This window comes from Phyllopteryx taeniolatus, chromosome 10 (assembly GCF_024500385.1).
Source record: "Phyllopteryx taeniolatus isolate TA_2022b chromosome 10, UOR_Ptae_1.2, whole genome shotgun sequence".
Lineage (NCBI taxonomy): Eukaryota > Metazoa > Chordata > Actinopteri > Syngnathiformes > Syngnathidae > Phyllopteryx > Phyllopteryx taeniolatus.
This window is the reverse complement of record NC_084511.1, coordinates 1,429,681-1,448,678: the sequence shown is the minus strand read 5'-3', so window position 1 is coordinate 1,448,678 and position 18,998 is coordinate 1,429,681. Positions and strand designations below refer to the sequence as shown.

General features: G+C 42.7%; 2 protein-coding genes across 8 annotated transcripts in view; both read right to left on the bottom strand.

Annotated features, from left to right (window-relative positions):
* Nucleotides 1-13,324, bottom strand: part of pigg (phosphatidylinositol glycan anchor biosynthesis class G (EMM blood group)) — a 67,452-nt gene extending 54,128 nt beyond the window's left edge. For 4 of the 7 annotated variants that reach the window (XM_061786861.1, XM_061786860.1, XM_061786858.1 and 1 more), the window contains exons 1-5: nt 12,983-13,320; nt 12,689-12,894; nt 9,516-9,722; nt 6,672-6,860; nt 2,500-2,638 (exon numbers count right to left, since the gene is read on the bottom strand). In XM_061786861.1, the coding sequence (XP_061642845.1) occupies nt 2,500-2,638; nt 6,672-6,860; nt 9,516-9,722; nt 12,689-12,894; nt 12,983-13,133 (892 nt within the window). In that variant the 5' untranslated portion in view covers nt 13,134-13,320. Of the gene's footprint in view, nt 1-2,499; nt 2,639-6,671; nt 6,861-9,515; nt 9,723-12,688; nt 12,895-12,982 lie in introns of all 7 variants that reach the window. The other 3 variants (XM_061786863.1, XM_061786862.1, XM_061786864.1) reach the window with 1 other exon arrangement.
* Nucleotides 13,325-15,534: 2,210 nt separating this feature from the next.
* LOC133484393 (wee1-like protein kinase) lies at nt 15,535-18,573 on the bottom strand. Its single transcript, XM_061786870.1, has 9 exons — nt 18,236-18,573; nt 17,403-17,590; nt 17,256-17,304; nt 16,911-17,065; nt 16,516-16,784; nt 16,354-16,443; nt 15,989-16,074; nt 15,741-15,911; nt 15,535-15,661 (listed from the first exon to the last, which is right to left on the bottom strand). Exons 1-9 carry the CDS (start codon nt 18,443-18,445, stop codon nt 15,569-15,571), a joined length of 1,311 nt encoding a protein of 436 aa, XP_061642854.1. The 5' UTR covers nt 18,446-18,573; the 3' UTR covers nt 15,535-15,568.
* Between the last annotated feature and the right edge of the window lie 425 nt (nt 18,574-18,998).

Below are 18,998 nucleotides of genomic sequence, written 5' to 3'. Positions count from 1 at the left end.
GTATAATACGCACCCACAAAGTGGACCACAAAATTCTGGAAAACATTTTTACAATGCATGATTTTGCTTCTCCCCGTATGATCAAAACATGAAATATCTGTATTTTGTGGTGGCACTTTATTTGAAGATGTTATAATTTCTTTTTATTTACTTGCTCTTATTTAAATTCACAGCCCTACTTTTATTTAGTAAACGAGAAAACTCACAGTTGTGCTCATATGTTTGACTACCCAGGCAGAATTTGTAAGATTGATACAATTCTTTCAAGAAAACATGAAGGACCAGGCGAAACACATTTAATTTTATTTTAATGGGATTCAAATTAAACTGATATTGCATTTGAGAAAAGCAATATCAGTAAACTAACCATAACCATGAAGAAATTGATGATGGTTATTGTGAAGTCATCAGTCACACAAAAAAATAAATAAATAAATAAATAAAAATTCACAAATTCTGCCTGGAAATTTAAACTTATAAGTGCAACTGTACAAATATGCAGGCATATGTACCCCTGTCACATTGGAATGAAAGTAGAGGCTACTCCTTTTTCATCACCTCTAGGTGGCGTTGGCATACTAGAATGAAAGTGTACACCTTTTTCATAACCTCTAGATGGCGATGGCATATTGGAATGAAGGTGTACAGCCTTTTCATAACCACTAGTTTATAAAATGTGTTTTGCTTTTTTCATTTTCCCCGATACCCCTATGTATAATGCGCATTATTGACAATTTTTGGGGGGTGAAATGGGCATAATACATGAGAAATTACGGTAATTTTCCTGCATCAGCCTTTATCCTCAATTTACTGTATGTTTGTTTTACTTGTGTTTTCTAATCAGAGACTGATGCTATAAAGGGCAGACATTTTCGATTGATTTGTTTATGGGAATGTGTTCAACCTTTGTTCACATTTTCCACTAATGACAAAACTTGCTTTGCAACACAATTCGCCTTCCAAAGCCGAAGTCTGTTTTTTTCAAAACTATCACTGTTTGCAGACATTTTAATGTTTACACAGAGACAACAAAAATTCCCCGTGTGTGTCATTGTGAGTCTTGCGGAAGCGAGCTACGATATTAAAACATTTGTTGGAATGGTAACAAAATCAATGCAGCTCAATGTTTCTGATGTAAACATATGAGACAGTTGCAGGTTGCGACAAACAAAGCTCAAAGGCAAAGGGGGTATTTGTACATTTTCTAGTCGAAAAAGACTGGTTAGTGGCTAAAGTACAAGGCTATTCCAAGTGACATCATAAATATTTACAGTGGTAAGATTTCTACCCACCCCCCGCTTAGTTTTATATTGTTTTAACCCAAGCAAAGAAGTTAAAATTGCAAGACCACGAGGCTGTCTTTGCATTTATTTTTACCTAATTTACAGTATTTACTTTGAACTGGTAAGCCTGCATGGATTTGAGTCACAGCTACTCTGAGGGGAGTGGTTCTCGGAGAACAGAAGTGTCATAACGCACTAAAAAAACCGTTTCATTCACTGAATGCTGATTTTTGGGTGAAAGCACTACACACAATGATGTGTGTACTGCAGTGTTAACAAACTTCCCAAGGTTAACTCTTCAACATTGGCAACAAATTCATTTTGTAGTGATTTTTAATACCAAAATGACCTTGCATGCTTGTTACACGACATCCCAGTGTAGCAATTGCACCCCTACCCCTCAGATCGGTGGTAGGACGGGTGGCGTAGTCCTAAGGGTCGATCAAAAATTTGCAAGGGGTCCAAGTCCAAAAAGGTTGAGAACCACTGATTGAGATGAAGATCAGACCCCATTTTCTGACCAATTTATGCAAAATTTAAGACATTTCAATGGGTTTACCTACTTTTTCCTCCCAACGTAATGCGACACACCTGGGCAACAAAACTGCTGATCTCACAGAGAGAAGTAAAAGCTCGACGTGAGTTCATATGCACACACTGCCTCTCTTAAGTAACACTATGACTCAAGCTGGACAGAATGTTTTAAAGTATTGCTTTATCTACAATGCAGAAGGTTATAAGGATATGATAAGGAAACAGCCATTCATTGTGGTGCAGTTAGTATTAGTACCAAAAGTCCCTCCACCTTGACTTAAGGCCTGGGGCCAGGTGAAGAAAAACAAACCCAAAATGATGTAGATAGCTTTGGCTTAACTTTGCAGGCCTGGGATGTTCTGGTAAAAAAAGCACTTTTTTTTCGCTTTAACAAAATATAGTGTTAGTGTAACTAATACGTCCGAATTAAAACATTTAATTGTTACTGTTGTTAAAAATATTGTGTCAATGCTTTGTTTTTGACACACACATCATCATCATTATAGTACACTCGAAAGGGATTTTTTTTTTTTTTAAAACAAAATTTATACACGAGTTATCAGAGATTTATTGTGAAGGCTCCTCGCTGTGTATCCACAACATATAAGTTTCTTTGGCCGTTAACTTGGGAGGGAAAACAGCCGTCACCACTTTAAACAAAAACCAAGCCAGATCTGTTTACCTTTCCTTTTGAAGGCAGGGCTTATGAGCACCAGCGGTGTATTGACTTCTGGTTCTGAGGAACCTCCGTGGCTACCTGTCTCTGACATCCCATGATCCGCACACAGAACGAGCAGATAGGGCAAAGATCCTTCGGCCTCCTACAATGACAAAAAAACACCTAAACTTAAGAGACTTCTTAAGGCCCCAAGATTAAAAATAAACAGACAAAACTGATGATTGTTCCCCTGAGAACAGCCTTGACTTAAAACAATTAAAAAGCAATTGAAATCAAATCAACAAAAAAGAAGTTTTTATGCAGTTAATATCCGGAATATTCTCTTTTTATTCTGAGGTATATCTACGTTAAATACATTACAGAAATTTCTACTGCAGCAAATTGAGGCATGGAGATACATGGTAAGGGACTTTAACAACTGCAATTTACATATTTATTTTAACTGTTGTAGAATGAAGTTCAAACCCCTCCTCTACACCATCGAGAGAAACTGATCTCAATAGCCGTCCATGGGTGCCGAACTGAGAGTATCCAGAGGTCCACTGTATATGTGTGACAGTGATTCCCAACCTTTTCAATGCTCCACACCCGTAGGAAATTACTAAGATCATTTATAGGCAAAAGGGGCTAATTTACATCAAGTTTGAAACCAAAACATACATGTTTATCATGAGAGGTTAATCATCTGTGAAAGAAATTGATCCACAAATGAGGGCAGATGGGGAAAAAAATACCAAATAAAACTGGAAACGGTAATATTAAGCGAGACGAAGTCATGGGGTCACTCTCGTTCGGCAGTGTCGACCTCTTTCCTTCTTGATCACGTAAATGATACGGGTAAGAAGCATGGTGAGAAGTGTAGTTTATTGGCTACCACGGAGGCGATGATTTGTGACTTACAATGCGTTACGCACACACACACACACACACACACACTCAGTGTACTGGCCGGAATGCCGGCAAACATGGCGGCAAGCAACACACATGCCATTTTATAAATAGGGGCTGTTGGGCGGAATCCCAATCAAGTTGGTATTATCAGAAACGGAATCAGACTCATCTTTATTGGCCAAGCATGTTAAAACACACAAGGAATTTGTGTGTGGTAATTGGAGCCACTACTACGACAACTAACAAGCCACGACAACGGAACATAAATTTAGGACCAAAAAAAATACACAAGTAGCTTCAGAGAGTCATTGAGCAATGTCAGGGTACCAGTGATGTGGTAATGCTAATACAATAACAATTGTGCAAATGGCGCAGACCAGTCACGTAATTTAAAAGTTATTTCAGGTGACTGGTCAGGCGATAGTCTGATAAAATGACAATGGTGAAAATAATGCAGAGATTCCTCAAGCACAAGTGGCCAGTAGGAATCAACAACAGTTAAAATAATGCAAAAGTAATGGAGTGGCAAAAATTACCCAGCATGTCACAATGGATTTGTAAGTCAACAATTTAAGAAGTTAATGGATAGGGAGAAGAAGATATGAGAATCTCTGCCGGTTTTAGTGTGCATTTTTCGACAGCGCCTATAGGAGGGAAGGAGCTGGAAAAGGTGGTGACTAGCATGTGGAGGGTCCAAGAGAATTTTCCCTGCACTTGTCTTAGTTCTTACAGCGTGCAAGTCCTCTAGAGTGGATATGGGGGTACCGATAATCTTTTCAGTGGTACGAACTGTCCGTTGCAGTCGGATTTTGTCTTTCTTTGGAACAGCACCAAACCAGGCTGTGATGGATGAACACAGAACTGATTCATTGACCTCTGTATAGAACTGCCTCAACAGGTCCTATGGCAGGTTGTGCTTCCTCAGTAGCTATGATAGTCAACATTAAGGTTCTAAAATTTTTACTCAAGGGTAGCATATACAGGCTGAATAGGAGGGGTCCGAGAACTTACCCTTGAGGGACCCCATGGGTCATTGCCATTCTATGAGATTGAACACTATCAATGGTTACAAAATAACTCCTTTCCTCCAGGTAGGGCTTGAACCATTTAGGGACTGCTCCATTTCATCCTACCCATGATGTGCTGATTTGAGCTGATATTTAACCTGATGGATTGTATTTTTTCGCTAAAATAACAAGCAAATTCATTCCATTTGTCTGGTGTTAGAGGAGTTCTGGAGCTATCTGATTCGGGTGAGTTATGAGCTTGTCAACCACAGCAAACAGAGTGTGAGTATTGTTGAGGTTCTTACTGATGATTTCAGAGAAGTGTTGCTGTCTAGCTCTGACTAACCGCGTTAAAATTACAAAGACTTTGTCTGTAGAGGTCGTAGTCAATTTGGAGTTTAGTTTTTCTCCACTTACGTTCTGCTTGCCTACACTTTGATTTAGAGCTCTTTAGCATCATTGTGCTCCTCCAAGGTGTTCTAGGTCACCTCAAGATCGTCTTAGTTTTAATAGGAGCGACAGCATTCATAATATTTGAGCTATTCCAGGTGAAATTATCGAAAGGTTCATCAACTGTCTCAGCATTCAGTTTGTGGCACAGCTGTGGTCTCCATAAACTTAGTGGCGGTACTCTCATTTATGTACCTTTTCTTAATGGACAGAGAGGTTCTCTGAACCTTTGGGAGAATCACAAAAATGGTCGGAAATAGCCATATCCTTCATGTCAACTGATAGAATTTCAACATCCTCAGGGATGACCAGGTTTAAGATGTGACCTTGAGTGTGGGTTGGACTCTTAATATGTTGAGAGGTCAAATGTGGCCAGAGTTCTTGAGATTTTTTTTCCAGGTTATTGTCAACATGAATGTTAAAGTGTCCCATTATGACAAAATAGTTGTAGTCAGTACAAATAACTGACAGCAGTTCATAAAAATCCATACATTTTCCATTGTATCTTGGAGGTCTATAGATTATTAAAACAATAACCTTTGGATCAAAGTGGAGAAAAATGTTTGTATCTGTTTTGCAGCCACGACCGCTCACGGTCAGATTTGGAGATAAGATTCTTCATGGGTGGAGGAGGGGCCCTCGCATCTTAGTGGACGTTTCAGACGAGGCGGGATGGGAGGAAGATCTTGGCGTGGTGTGCGTTGGACTCCATCCTTGACAATAGTCTTCATCCTTTCCGTCACATCTAACAGAGCATTTAGGGTAGCTGATAGTGAGTATTGTATTGGGCTTTGCTCCAATTGGGTGGGGAGGGGTGTAGGAGATTCCAAGTGCTGCCTATCTCATTCCTCATTCGTTCCTCCAGTTGTTTGGGTGCACCGCTAGTCGTCTTATCTCTTGCTCCTCCGATTGTTTAGGTACAATTGGACACTTCTTTGCGCATTTTTGTCCTCTAGCCTCTTTAAAATATTAACAACTTTAAATTGGTTAATATTGCAAGAAAAATAACATTACGTGGGAACGGACCAATAGTATCAATCTGTGAAGTGACCAAGAACACGCACTAGAATAAGGAAATGTGCTTGTCTTCTGTCAGTGATGTCAGCAGGCTGACACAGAGGTTTTGACCTCAATGTGGGCGGGTGAAAATCTGGCTAAAAATCAAATATGTCATCAGAAAACAAGCCTAAAATTACTAACGAGTCTATTTTGTGGGCAGTACAGAATTATGGAATCAGTGCCAATGTTCACAGAATTAGATAGGTCCCTTATTGCAAACAAACAATGCAACATTGAGAACATAAAATAGCATAGATCACATAAAATCTCAATAAAATGCATTCAAGTTCGTGATTGTAAGGTCACAAAATGTGAAAAAGTTCAAGGGGTATGAATATTTTTTTCATTACAGATGAGACTGGTTGTGGAATACAGCATTTTAATAGTCATAACACTTGTTTCCTGCTGTATGTTGCTGAAAGAATGTCACAGACAAATGATTAAAACAGTTCCCATTTTGAATAGTGAACAAAGGCAGAATATGTTGTAGGTTACCAGTGTAATGCATTTACTTGTTTACTCGTCTACTCTTGCATATTGGATTCAGGTTGAATAATAGGAAGCACTTGAGTAAGTAAATTGAAAATTGGCAGCCAAAACAGCTTTCATTGTTCTAGGAAAACTAAAGGGTTTTGGATCGTGTCTGTGGACATTTTTTTGCTCATTCATCCAAAACAGCATTTGAGTACTCAGATAACAGGGGGGCCCTCACAATTTTGTCGTTTTGTTCTCGTCGAATGGATTAATGAGCAATATTGTCACGTTTACCTTTGAAATGAGGAAACCATGGATTTTCTTCAGAATATCATCCATCTCCAACAGTTTGGGCTGAATCAGAGAACTGCGGGGTCCACTGATATGACCAATATGGTCAAGGCCAAGGTAGTGGAGGATCAGAATGTCCCAGTCATCTCTCTTGAGCGTGCTATCCAAGTGGCGGGTCACATTGTTGTCAGCCTGCATTATACAAGATCAAAAGAATAAAAAAATTTGTCTGGAATATGCCCCCCCCCCTCCCTTTGTTAAATCATGAATTATGGCTAATCACAATTTTTGGTTAATTTTCACTGATCGCACCCAATCCTGATTACCCCCAGACCTGTTCAATCAAGAGATCACCGACACACAATCTGTCCCGACAAAATCAACTCCAACAAAAGATCTAAAATAGCTGCAACAAAATGACATCCAAAGAAATTCCCGAACAGTCGAGAAATAAAGTAATTGACATCTATCAGTCTGGAAAGAGTTGCAAAAGCCATTTCTAAAGCTTCGGATTCCAGCAAACCATAGGGAGAGGCATTATCCTGACATGGAGAAAACATGGAACAGTGATGAACCTTCCCAGGAGTAGCCAACCTACCAAGATCACCCCAAGAGAACAGCAATGATTCATCCAGGAGGCCACAAAGGAAGTCAGGACAACTTCTGAAGAACTGCGGGCCTCCCTTGCCTCAGTTAAGGTCAGTATAAATGACAACAATAAGGGAGAGACTGGGCAAAAATGGCATCCGTGCAGAGTTCCAAGGCGAAAACCACTGCAAAAAGACCATAAAAGCTCGTCTTACCTTTGCGCAGAAAAAAAAAAAATGAATGAATGAATGAATGATTCCCAAGACTTTTGGGAGACTATTATATGGACTGATGAGATAAAAGTTTTTTGAAAGGTGTGTGTCTTGTTACATCTGGCGTAAACGTAGCACAGCATTTCAGGAAAAAAAAAAAACATCCTATGAATGGTCAAACATGGTGGTGGTAGTGTAATGGTCTTGGGGTGCATTTCTTCTTCAGGACCTGGACAACTTGCTGTGATTGATGGAACCATGAATTCTGCTGTTCAACAGAAAATCCTGAATGAGAATGTTCAGCCATCGGTTTTTGCCCTCAAGCTGAAGCGCACCTGGATTCTGCAGCAGGATAACGATCCAAAACACCCTAGCAAGTCAACTTCTGAATGGCTTTAAAAAAAACTAAATGAAGGCTTTGGAGTGGCCTAGTCAAAGTCCAGACTTGAATCAGATTGAAATGCAGTGGCCTTAAATCCTTAACCTTAAAAAGGCCGTTCATGCGCTAAAATGCTGAATTGAAACAATTCCACAAGGAAGAGTGGGTCAAAATATCTCCAGAGAGATGTGAAAGACTCTTTGCCAGTTATAGAAAACGCTTGATTTCGGTTGGTGCTGCTGAGAACGGCCCAACCAATTATTAGGTTTAAGGGCCCATTACTTTTTCCACACAGGGCCAGGTAACTTTTAACGGGGTTTTTTTTTTTCCCTTAATATATGAAATTGCCATTTAAAAACAGCATTTTCACTTCACTTGGGTTATATTGGTCTGATATTTACATTTGTTTCACGATCTTAAAGTGCAAAAATGTAAGAATTTGAGAAGAGCGTAGTCAATACTTTTTTCCGGCACTGTATGTATCTGTGCATTTCTCACGGCGCTTGACCGCATAAATCGGACTGATTTTCAGGGTATGGTATCGTTGTTCACCCATCTATACCAGCAACGAACAGTGACAGGCAGCACAACTAAATGCTCTTCTACTCGATGGGGGCAGGTACATAATTAACCTGTGTATCCATACTTTTGACATCTTTGCTATGCATTGTGCTGTTAGACTTTTCTAATGTAAAATATGTGACTTGGTTCAATAAATGTTTGATAACAATGGTGTTGTGGAAGGATTGCAGGGGAAAAAAAGCAAGACAATTTTTACCAGATTCTATTTGTCTTTTAAAATGGTTGACATTTGCATTTGGACTCAAAATTTTAAGTCCCATACTTTGGCTATTTAGACCTCCATAGAGTGACTTCCTAACATGGACGTAGTATACAAGTGTGAATTTCGTTTCAAAAAGCACCTTTGTTTTGTCATAGGAATGTCCAGAAAAGGCCCCCCTGACAGCTACTTCTGTTTGACCCAGTTTTGTATCCGCTGTGTCCATATTTGCCCCCTTTCCTCTGTGTAGAAAACACACTTGTGAGAGCGCAGGCGCTTGTTATGTTGACAGCGCTGGCTCGGGAGCAGAGAGGTAGGCGGAGATCTTAACTCGTGACATAGATAGCCTAGAGAAATTTGAATGTCCCGATTTCAGGCCTCTCGGCAGAAAAGGATCATCGTTTGCTGAGGCACCGTAGAGACAATATTACATCCCAAATACTTGAAAAAGTTGGTTTGGCACAATACGGGACCTTTAAGTTGAGCATATCGGTACTTTCCATGTTTATCTTGCAACTGAAAGACGTATTGCCTCTTATTGATGCCACAGATGGCCGCCAATTTCTTAATGACAAAGCAATCATACAGCATGAAAATTAACAAGTGCAGAGTATATTTTCATCGAGAGATCATTCCTAAAACCGCTGGTCAAAGTATTAGGGTTGTGAAATTTCAGATTCAGAGCATAAACAAGTTTGAAAAATGTTCACTCACGCAGGTTGTAAATTTTACAAACTGACTTTGCTTATTAGTTAACCCGTGAGTCAATGGATTTCATTGGATGGAGCAATTTTTAATGAACACAGCCTCCACGAGAAAAAACACATACCTCAAGGCAAGCTCACAGATCTTTGCCAAATTCAACTATTTATTCGTCACAAACTTACCTCAGTGTAGTCAGACACAAAGGAAAGTGTGCCATCATACTCCATGAAGTGCTTGGGGAAGAGTCTCACCCACGTTTCATCTCCATAAAAGATCATTTTTTTCCCCGCTGTTTTGGCCTGCCAAATAAGATTGTCTTCCAATAAGGCTGGGGAATTAAGATTCATCAGCACATCAATGAAGCCCGGGATGCTGCCAGTGGTAAGAGCCTGGGGAGGGACATGTTTGTGTCAGTCTCCTGAGAAAAATCAGTGTTTCATGATGCTGCACAACCAAACAGTTTCATCATGTAAATGCATCTAATTTCAACTAATCGTTAGGTCTTAGTGGAAATGTTTTATTCATGTTAAATGGCGGGGAAACCAACAGGAGCAATTATTATTATTATTAGGCCCACGATTAAAACAAGCTTGACACCATTCCGAAGGATTAACTCAACGCGTTTTCCTTTTCTTTCTGCCCTTTTTTTTTTTGTTTGTTGTCAAAGACTCCACACACTGGATGGAAGGATGGATTTAAAACATTGCCTGTATAGTTCATAAAATACATTGGGATGCTGGCTCAATGAACCGGACTGGTAGATCATCAACATGCTAATGACTGTCCCATAGTGTGTCTCTGCTCACGACATGTGCCATTGCTTGAATGTCAAATGCAATATCAGTGGGGAGCACGCACTCCTGCTGGGCACAGCAGAGGGGGGGGGGGGGGGGGGGGGGGGGGCTTGTACAGGTGCCAAAACATAGATGGAAAGCATCCACATTCTGATTTCGGTTGACCACTCAAAAGCACAATGAACCCCGAGAATATCTCCGCTGTGGTCATGTGCATAAAATACCGAAGGTTTACAGCTCTGGATGGTTTGGATTTGGGAGCGGTTCCGACCTTGATCGAGAACGGGGAACATTTAACCATCAAGACTCGATGAGCACTGAATGTTCTGACTCTGAGCTTCGATACAAGTAGGGGTGTAACAATTCATTTATTCGATCAATGTATCGATTTATATTCCGACGATCCAATTGGATCTCTGTCCTTGGCTAATAAGCCTTCCAGACGAAAATATATCGATTTAAATCGTTTTAAAACGTAATCAATACTTTTACAAGAAACAAAAGGAACTCGGGAAATTTCACGTGCACGGTCCAGTATCCAGGTATGTATTTCAGTCACACTGGTTGAACTTTTGGCTAAAAAGTTACTGATTCGATTTCCAACCACTGAATCGTCTTAGATCGTATCGTTTTTGATGAACCAATACGGTCCATGGAACGAATTGCCGGAACGGAGATATGGCTGTACTGACCATGTTGTTCTTTGTTAGCCCACAAACTGCTTGTAACTGAATTCACAGCGCCTCTCCTGGTTGAAACTCCATTAGTCCTCAATTGCTTCAAGAAACAATTCATCTAAAATCAATTCCGCACAATAGAAAGAAATATTCAAAAAAAATGAATAATTATTATGACCGTGTGTAGTTGCTTCATTCCCACACCTGATTTATTTAATAGATCACTTGACTGTAAAGACTGATGTAAAGCAATTGTGCACTTGGTCCACTACGTTCACACTCATGAAGCAGATACTCAACTTTTAGACATCGCCAGTGAGTTGCTGTCATTGCTGCTGCAGTGGTGATTGCAAGAATTGACTGTCAAAATTGAGATCCTCAGAAATATCTACTGACACCTGTGCCGGTCCAGACAGAATAAAAGAATGGGGAGAAAGCCAATTCCTTCCCAGCTTCTTGTCAAGAGGGGACAACATCGCTGTGGCTTAAATAACAATGTAGACTTTTTAGGAATAACGCGCATTTACCCGTAAATGCAAACAAATGCACTGGTGTCAAACTGAATGGCGGTGTCACAGCCACCATGATGATTTATTGGCATGTGTCAAGGAGGCTGGGATGCAGTGACAGAGGACAGGATGTGCTAATAGTAGATGCGTGCTGCTCCCTAGTGGCACTGGTAATATACTTTGTTTCAATGTTGTGGTTAAAAAACACACAAAAAAAACCCACTTAATTGTAAAATAACGAGATCAGAATACGGAATACGCTTAAGCACAATTCTCCAACTGTATTCAGTCCTGCTTTGTGCTCATGTCGTCAGCAAATCTGTGATTTACGGATTACGGAAGAACATCTGTCTCACAACTAAAGACCGCCTCAATCCCTCTCAGGTCATCATCCCTCTAGATCCTTCATGACCCCCTTTCTAGAACTATCCTGAATCTTAAAAAAATAATAATAATAATAAATACAGCAGCACCCCCAAAGTGGAATGTCACTAAGGTCATAGTTTGGATTTAGCAACATTTTTGGGACACAATGTGCCTCTGAAGTCGCACAATAAGCGTTTCGTGTTTCGGCCCCAGCTGCCCAGTACAAAACTATAAATTAAATTTAACCATTTAATATTTGGTGGCCGTGCTTTGTCTGGTCCCTAGTACTAAAGCTGCTCTTACAACTTAAGACCGGTACAGACATAAAGACAATTGGCCTGTTTTTGTGCCATGTTTTTTTTTTTTTTTGTATAAAGGTGAGTTCCCCACACAGCAATTAGTACTTTCCACAGAAAGTCATTTTTTGCGGACACCGCCATTTTCCATGGCTCCAGCAACGTTCGGGAAACTTCGGCGCATATCTAAGTTTTTCTTCTTCGGTTTTGCGAGATCACACGTGATCACTTGAAATGTCCAGATCGGCGGCGGACCAGAATCTTTGTGTGCATGTGGTGTTTTGCATTGAGATTATCGGAGCCCACCATACACAATCCAACCAAAACGTTTCTGGTTTTATCTTTATGTATGATGTGATTGACACGCTATTCTGTCACACCTTCCGTCTCGACGGTCTCTGATTGGCTTTCCCCGTCATGGTGGGACAAGTTATAAAATGAAAACCAATTATTATTATTATTCAACTGTCAGGTCATTACGGGCATTTTAAACACGTGGCAAAAAGTGTGTTCCGTGGAATGAAAAAAAAGGCCCTTAAGGAGGGGTGGGGGGAGTATTTCTCTCAATCTATCAGAGGTATGTAGTTCAATGAATACTTTAAAAAAGTACGCAATATTCTGTTGGGTCGGGGCATGATTTGCGACATAGCTATTGGATCCTAGCTTGTGTTGGGCTCCACGTGTAGGTTCCGGTAAGGGCAAGAACAACTTACCTTGATCCTGGGCATGGTGACAGTTGGACTTCTAGCTTTAGCCACGAAGCTAAGCGCTGAGCCTCTTTCCACCAGGTGTCTCGTGTAGGGCATGTGCACGCGACCGTTGGCCCCGAACACATAGTCCTCCCGCATGGCATCGATTAACATGATTACCAGCCTTCCGAACAAGGGCCGCGGGATGTAAGACGCGTTGGGCGAGCCCCCTGGAATTCAAGCGACCTATTTCGTGAGCGGCGGCAGGTTTTCCAGAGAGAGCGAGTGAGTGAGTCGGCACAAGCCGGCGGCGCTCACCTGAAAGCGGCTCCGCGGGCAGGTCTTCGAGGCTTCCCTTGGACGACAAAGACTTGACGGGTGCAGGGAAAAAGCCCCTCAGGAAGAGGGCAACCCCCAAAACCTCAAACATTAAGATGAATGATGCAAATGCAGACGAACGGACTTTCATGTTCTTTTGACTTTATGATGCGACACCGTACGTGACTAGTAACCAAGAGCTAGCTAGAAACTGACGCATATAAGTTCACGTGACATTCGATAGCGGCTGTCAAAACAACAGAAGCGCTCCTTCCCGTGCAATTTATAGACCGCAAACAAGAAAAACACATCTCGGTGGAGCCAGTCGAAACAACTTCCGCGTTTATTGCTGAACTACGGGAAGCCCAATGGGTCGAAATAACTCATACGTCACTTTCGATGGTTAAAAAAAAAAAAAAAAAAAGTAAATACTATTTTTTTTCTCTTTTGGTTTAAAACGGTATCCAATACAGGACAAATACTTTTAAGATGATTAGGTCCTTCATCTGGACTTTTAACAAAACAGGGCATTTACACAGTATTTGAAGAAGTATCAGCCAAGTAATGCAAAATGCCCACAATAAATTATCATACTATACAGTACAGTATTTCCCCAAAATAGGTCAACATACATTTCTATTTTGTTTATGTACTGTTAAATACCCTGATATGGAGTTAATGTATCCAAACGATTAAATGTTACCTCGCTAAAGCTTAATTGAGTCAACATTTTCCATTAAACGGAACCACAGCCGCTATAGCAGTGGTGACAGTCGGGTCCGACGCGGGGCCGTTACATTGCCGGCGCCGCGATGTGGTCGCCGCGACGTTCGTAGAAGAAGAGGACGCCGCTGCTGTGGAGTTTTTGCGGCCGTCCCTCGACGAGCGACACTTGGCAGTCGTCCACTTGGACGGTGACGTGCGGTAACAGCAGGTAGGACCACATGTGACCCGTGTACGTGCCGCGACCCCCGTGAGCCACGACCGACGACAGCGTGTACGTCAGCTTCTCGTGGTCTTCCAGACGCACTTCCATCTCTTCGCTGGCGATCGCACGCGCTGCAGAGTCACCTCGGGGCAGGTGAAGGGTCAAGATGTCAGGAAACTTCCAGGAACGTTTGGTCTCCGTCACGTGCGTGCATGCGGCACACTCTTGCTCGAAAACGCCAGCCTGCCGGGCCAGAGAGGACACGCTGACACCTGTAGCGCGTCGCGGCAGGACCAAGACGTTGCCCAGGTCCGAGTTTCGGAATGTTGTTTCGTTGCAGCGTTCGCAAGTCCTGACTTCATTGACGGAAATCGCGGTCTGAAGACCGCAATGCTCGAACCAGGACAACAAAGGCCGCACCAGATCCAGCGGGTCATTCTTCCACAAAATAATCAGTTCCTGAGAAAGTTCAAACATTTCCTTCTCGGTGAACGTTCGTCCTGGGTTCTCGAGGGCGCTGTGGAACACCTGGGGCAACGTCGTCATGGATGACACCTCGGCCAAAAGGCGCCAGTGTCTGCGTCCGAACTCCCGTTGCACCGCTTTCAGATGGAGCGCCGCTTGCAGCGTGGCACTGATCCAGCTGTTGCGGAAGGTGTTGGGAAACCTGCAGACGCTGCTGCGCGGGTCGTAGAGGTCGTAGCCGGGCTCGAGGTCACGTGACTCGGGTGAACCGGAACCCGGCGGTCCGCCTGCCGCCTCCACTCCACGAACATGAAAAAGCCAGGACAGCAGGATGGTCCACAGCTGGAGGACCAGGCGGCCCAGGTCGTAACCCAGCGAGAAGATCGGCATCCATTCGTGTAAATGCATCGTCCGCCTGTTAAATGTGCTTGTGACCAGAAAGTACAAAAGCGCTGGCATACACGTGGAACGTGCGCCACATTTGTTTCTGTCTTTCATTTACCCTCTGGCCTTATACTTCCAACAACAAAGACATCAAGGATATCGAAGAACCCTTATTTGACGTCATACTGTCACGTGATGTGTTGGGAGGGGGTTCCCCCCCCCAACAAAAAAGCTTTAATTGTAATTACGGATGAACGACGTCTGTGCAGCATTAAGCCAAATGCAGCAGCGCGGTAGCCATGCTAGGATGCTAGTTATTTTGTTAACGGGAACTATGATGTTCTTATCCGACGATAAAAAAATATATATTTTTTTTTTTTAAAGACACGTGTTTTGAATGCTATGCTAATGAGCTAGCAGGTGTAGCATTGTCATTACGAACGTTCGAACGAGTCCATGTGAAAGCCCGCAACATGAACAACGGATTCTGAGATTGACCTTGTACACATTCGAGTAAGCTTTGTAGGGAGCGAATACAAGAGCATGGGTCGATATGGAATAATGTCGCTTATTACAAATATTGTAATAATATTGTCAAGTATTTGTGGAAACCGGAGTTCCTCTTGGACAGACCATTTCTATTTCTTAGCTACTTCCTGCGTCTTGTTTACCCAATTTGAAATACGTTATTACTTGGAGAGAGAAAGTACACTATTATACATACAAACACAAGTTTGGCAAAACAAAGTGTGCAAGAAGTGAATGTGACTCAAACTATATACACAAGAGTTTTATTGATATTTTGCTATTTACAAAACCAAGCCGCTTGCTGACTGGATAACTGGGTGTCTGATGATGTCAGAGGTCGAAGGCCGCCTTGTTGGGTCAGGGTTGATCATCAACTGAAATTGACACAGGCTATATGAATAAAAAAACAAAACGCAACCATAGTTTTCTTCTTTAATAGTATTGTATGGTCACCTCGAGAAGACTGAGAAAGTCTGGCGAAAGCACACGGGGCACAGCGGGGAGCTCGCCCCGTCGGATTTTGTGCCATTCGTGCCCGTTGGAGGGCAGAGGCTCCACCCCTGAGGCGCTTACGACAGTCAGCGCCAGAGCGAAGATGTCGGCCTTTGTCAAGTTATTATAGTCCTAACAAAAGAAAACCGGTGGGAGATCATGTTAAGAAGTGGGAATTTGTTTTTCTTTTCTTTTTAACAATGACAAACCTCTTGCAGAACTTCATTGGCCAGATATCTGCTGTCCCCTTCTTCCACTTGAAGACTGTTTACCTGCGTCACATGACCAAGATCACCTGGAAGAGCACACAGTGGCTTGGTTTTCAAATGACCTCAGCAATAGGTCCCAGTGCATTAAACTCATGGATGAACTCTTGTTCAGGCTTTCAAATCTTTGCAAAAAAAAAACAACAAAAAAAACAATTGTAGCCGTCCTGTCACTTGAAAGGTGTTCTCAATGCTGATAAAACAAAGCAGATGTTGTTTTCTAGAAAATCTCGGGTTTTGAAAATGTAAGGGCCCAAGGACGACCTGTACAAAGAAGTTAACGAGCAGCCCAATATAAAAGGTCAAACCTATTTTGTAGACAACACTGCTGGTCAGCGCGTCATCCTCATCACATTCATGAGCGCTGCTGACAGACTTCTTGGATATGAAGATGTTACCTTGGAAACAAAATCTCCATCAGTGTTTTCAGTTGCAAAGCGCCTGTCGTCGCGCAAAGCACCTCGACTCACTTGGTTTGATGTCCATGTGTACAAGCGACATTGAGTGGATGCACTCCAGGCCTCGCGCAACCTGCCGCAGCAGATCCCGCAGGTCCAATTCCGACATGAAGGCGAGGCGCGTAGAGTTGCGTTCGATGACGTCGAATAGCGTGCCACTGTCACAGTACTCGTTCTGAATGAGCAAGCGGTCATCCTCGACCCAGGACGAATAGTAACGCACCACGTTAGGGTGCTGGGCCAGCACGGCGTGGGCAAACACTTCCCGCATGGTATATTGCCTGTACGGGAGGAAGAAAGAAGCGGTGAAGAACATGGCCGTTTTCCGCGTTTTCATTTCAGTGCATCAATAACTTCCCCCGATATAATATCCACCAATTCTCCGTCAAATTAAATGCCCCACGTACTTCTCTATCGAGCCCACAAGTGGCTTCTTTGATCGCTTGATGGCGTAGATGCAGCCATCCAGCCTTTTCGCACATTTGAACACGGCACCGAACTGCCCACTGCCGATCTTCTCCAGTTCGACGAACTCCGAGGTGTAGCGGGGCGCGGGCAACCTCTAAAAGTAGCAAGCAAAAAATAATAATACAAAATAAAAAAAAGGGACAAATGGGCAGGGGGATTAAATACAATTGAAAGTGAGCCCTTGTCCTCGCGTCGGACATGACCGCTTTGCTGCAGGTGGAAATGAAATGTGAATATCTGTAAATCCAGGAACAAATTGAATTCCTAAAATAATAAAAATGTACCTTTGAGTTTGCTTTAGCATTACTTGCATTGCTGTCTCCTCCATAGGACCTGCACAACAAAAAAACATTCTCGTCAGTTGTGGAGAAAGCCCATGACGAAGAGCATTTATCTGCAAGGATCATTGCAAGTAAAGAACAAATACATACATGCGTGTACTGTCACGCTTGTTCTTCTGCAGTGGAGGACACTGGATGAGGAGGGAGAGGGGACTGAAGGGATTCAAGTTAACCAGAGGTCTGATGCCGCCGGCGCCGCCGCCTTCTGTGGTGGACCTCGCTGAAGGTTTCCAATTCTTGAACAGGGATCTCCTGCAGGGGTTTGAGAGGCGGGAGCCCTTCGGCGGGGAGAACGCACGTGCATTCAGTACAAATGATTGCCTCACCGCACAGCAAGTTTGAAATTCAACAACAAAGTCAATCAATCGTTAGTGGGCTGTGTTTGTGGGCGAGTCGTTCAAAATTCCATCCCACAACTTGGCAATTCGGCTGGGCGACGGTAGGCTGATCTTCATGATCGATTAGTTGTCAATTCATCGATTCAATTGTCACCTCCGGTTCGAAAACGAGTGCGAAAAGAGTCCCAAAACATTTGTTGACGTTATTGACGATTTAAAGAAAAAAAAAAATAAAAGAAAATTATTTCACTTACAATCTGGTTTGTTAGCCTGGAAAGCCTTCCAAATAATGTATTCTCAACATCGGTCACTGGTATTTTTATTTCAATTACACATTAGCGTTACATATTTTGTATTCATTGAGGTTAATCCAGTATTGTGTGGTATAAAAAAATATATATACGAAAAATGATACTTGAAAGTGTCACCCACATCACAATTCCATCTTTTTTTATTTGACCTCGACCGTTACATAACGACGCCTTGACTGGACGGTGGCCCGTAGGGAACACCGTAAGCAAAAAAAAAACAAAAACGGCCACGGAAAGTGAATCGTCGTGGGTATGCTAAGCGGGCAACACGAACCTTGCTCGGGTGCGTCGTGTCGTCAAAAGGTGCTTTCCTCGTCGTTTTGCGTGGAGTGCTCGTACGTCGGCTTCGTTGCGGTGAGCCCTCGTAGAAAGGCGGTGTCGGGGAGCCCCGCGGCGTCGCCTCGTCAGCCCCGCGCGGGTGGCTCCTCAGGGGGCTGCGGTGGTGCCTCAGCCGCCTGACGGGGGTGCTTCGTCGCTCCAGCATCGGAAAGCTCTTCTCGGGTCTTGCGTGGACAATGTCGTTGAAGCAACGTTTCCGAAACACCTTTCAAAGCGCCGCCATCAACTGTGGCTGACGTCACGAGGGGCGGCCAATCGGCTGCTCGCTCGTCTACTTCTTGAATTGGCTGGGTGGCAGCTGGCGACTCGAAAACGGCCACTATCGCCATCTAGCGAGCTTCAGTAGTATTTTTGAAAATGTTGGCTGCAAATACATGGGGCATCGCTAGCAATCACAATATTGGACTGTCGAAAATCCTTGGCAGTCATTTATTTCAATAGTTTAGTTTAAAAAAAACAAGTAAAACTCATTTAGATCAACTACACATCGTGGAAAATGTCATGATTTTATTGAAAACCTCAGGGGGTGTCACTCGCTTTTTCACACGGCACCCCGGAGGGCCGTTATGTGTTAAACCATACAAATGTATAATCACCTCATCATTACATATGCTGTACAGTGGAAGCTCGGTTTTCATATGCCCTAGTTTTCATATGATTCAAAACTTGTTTTTTTTGGGGGGCAGAAAATTTGTCCC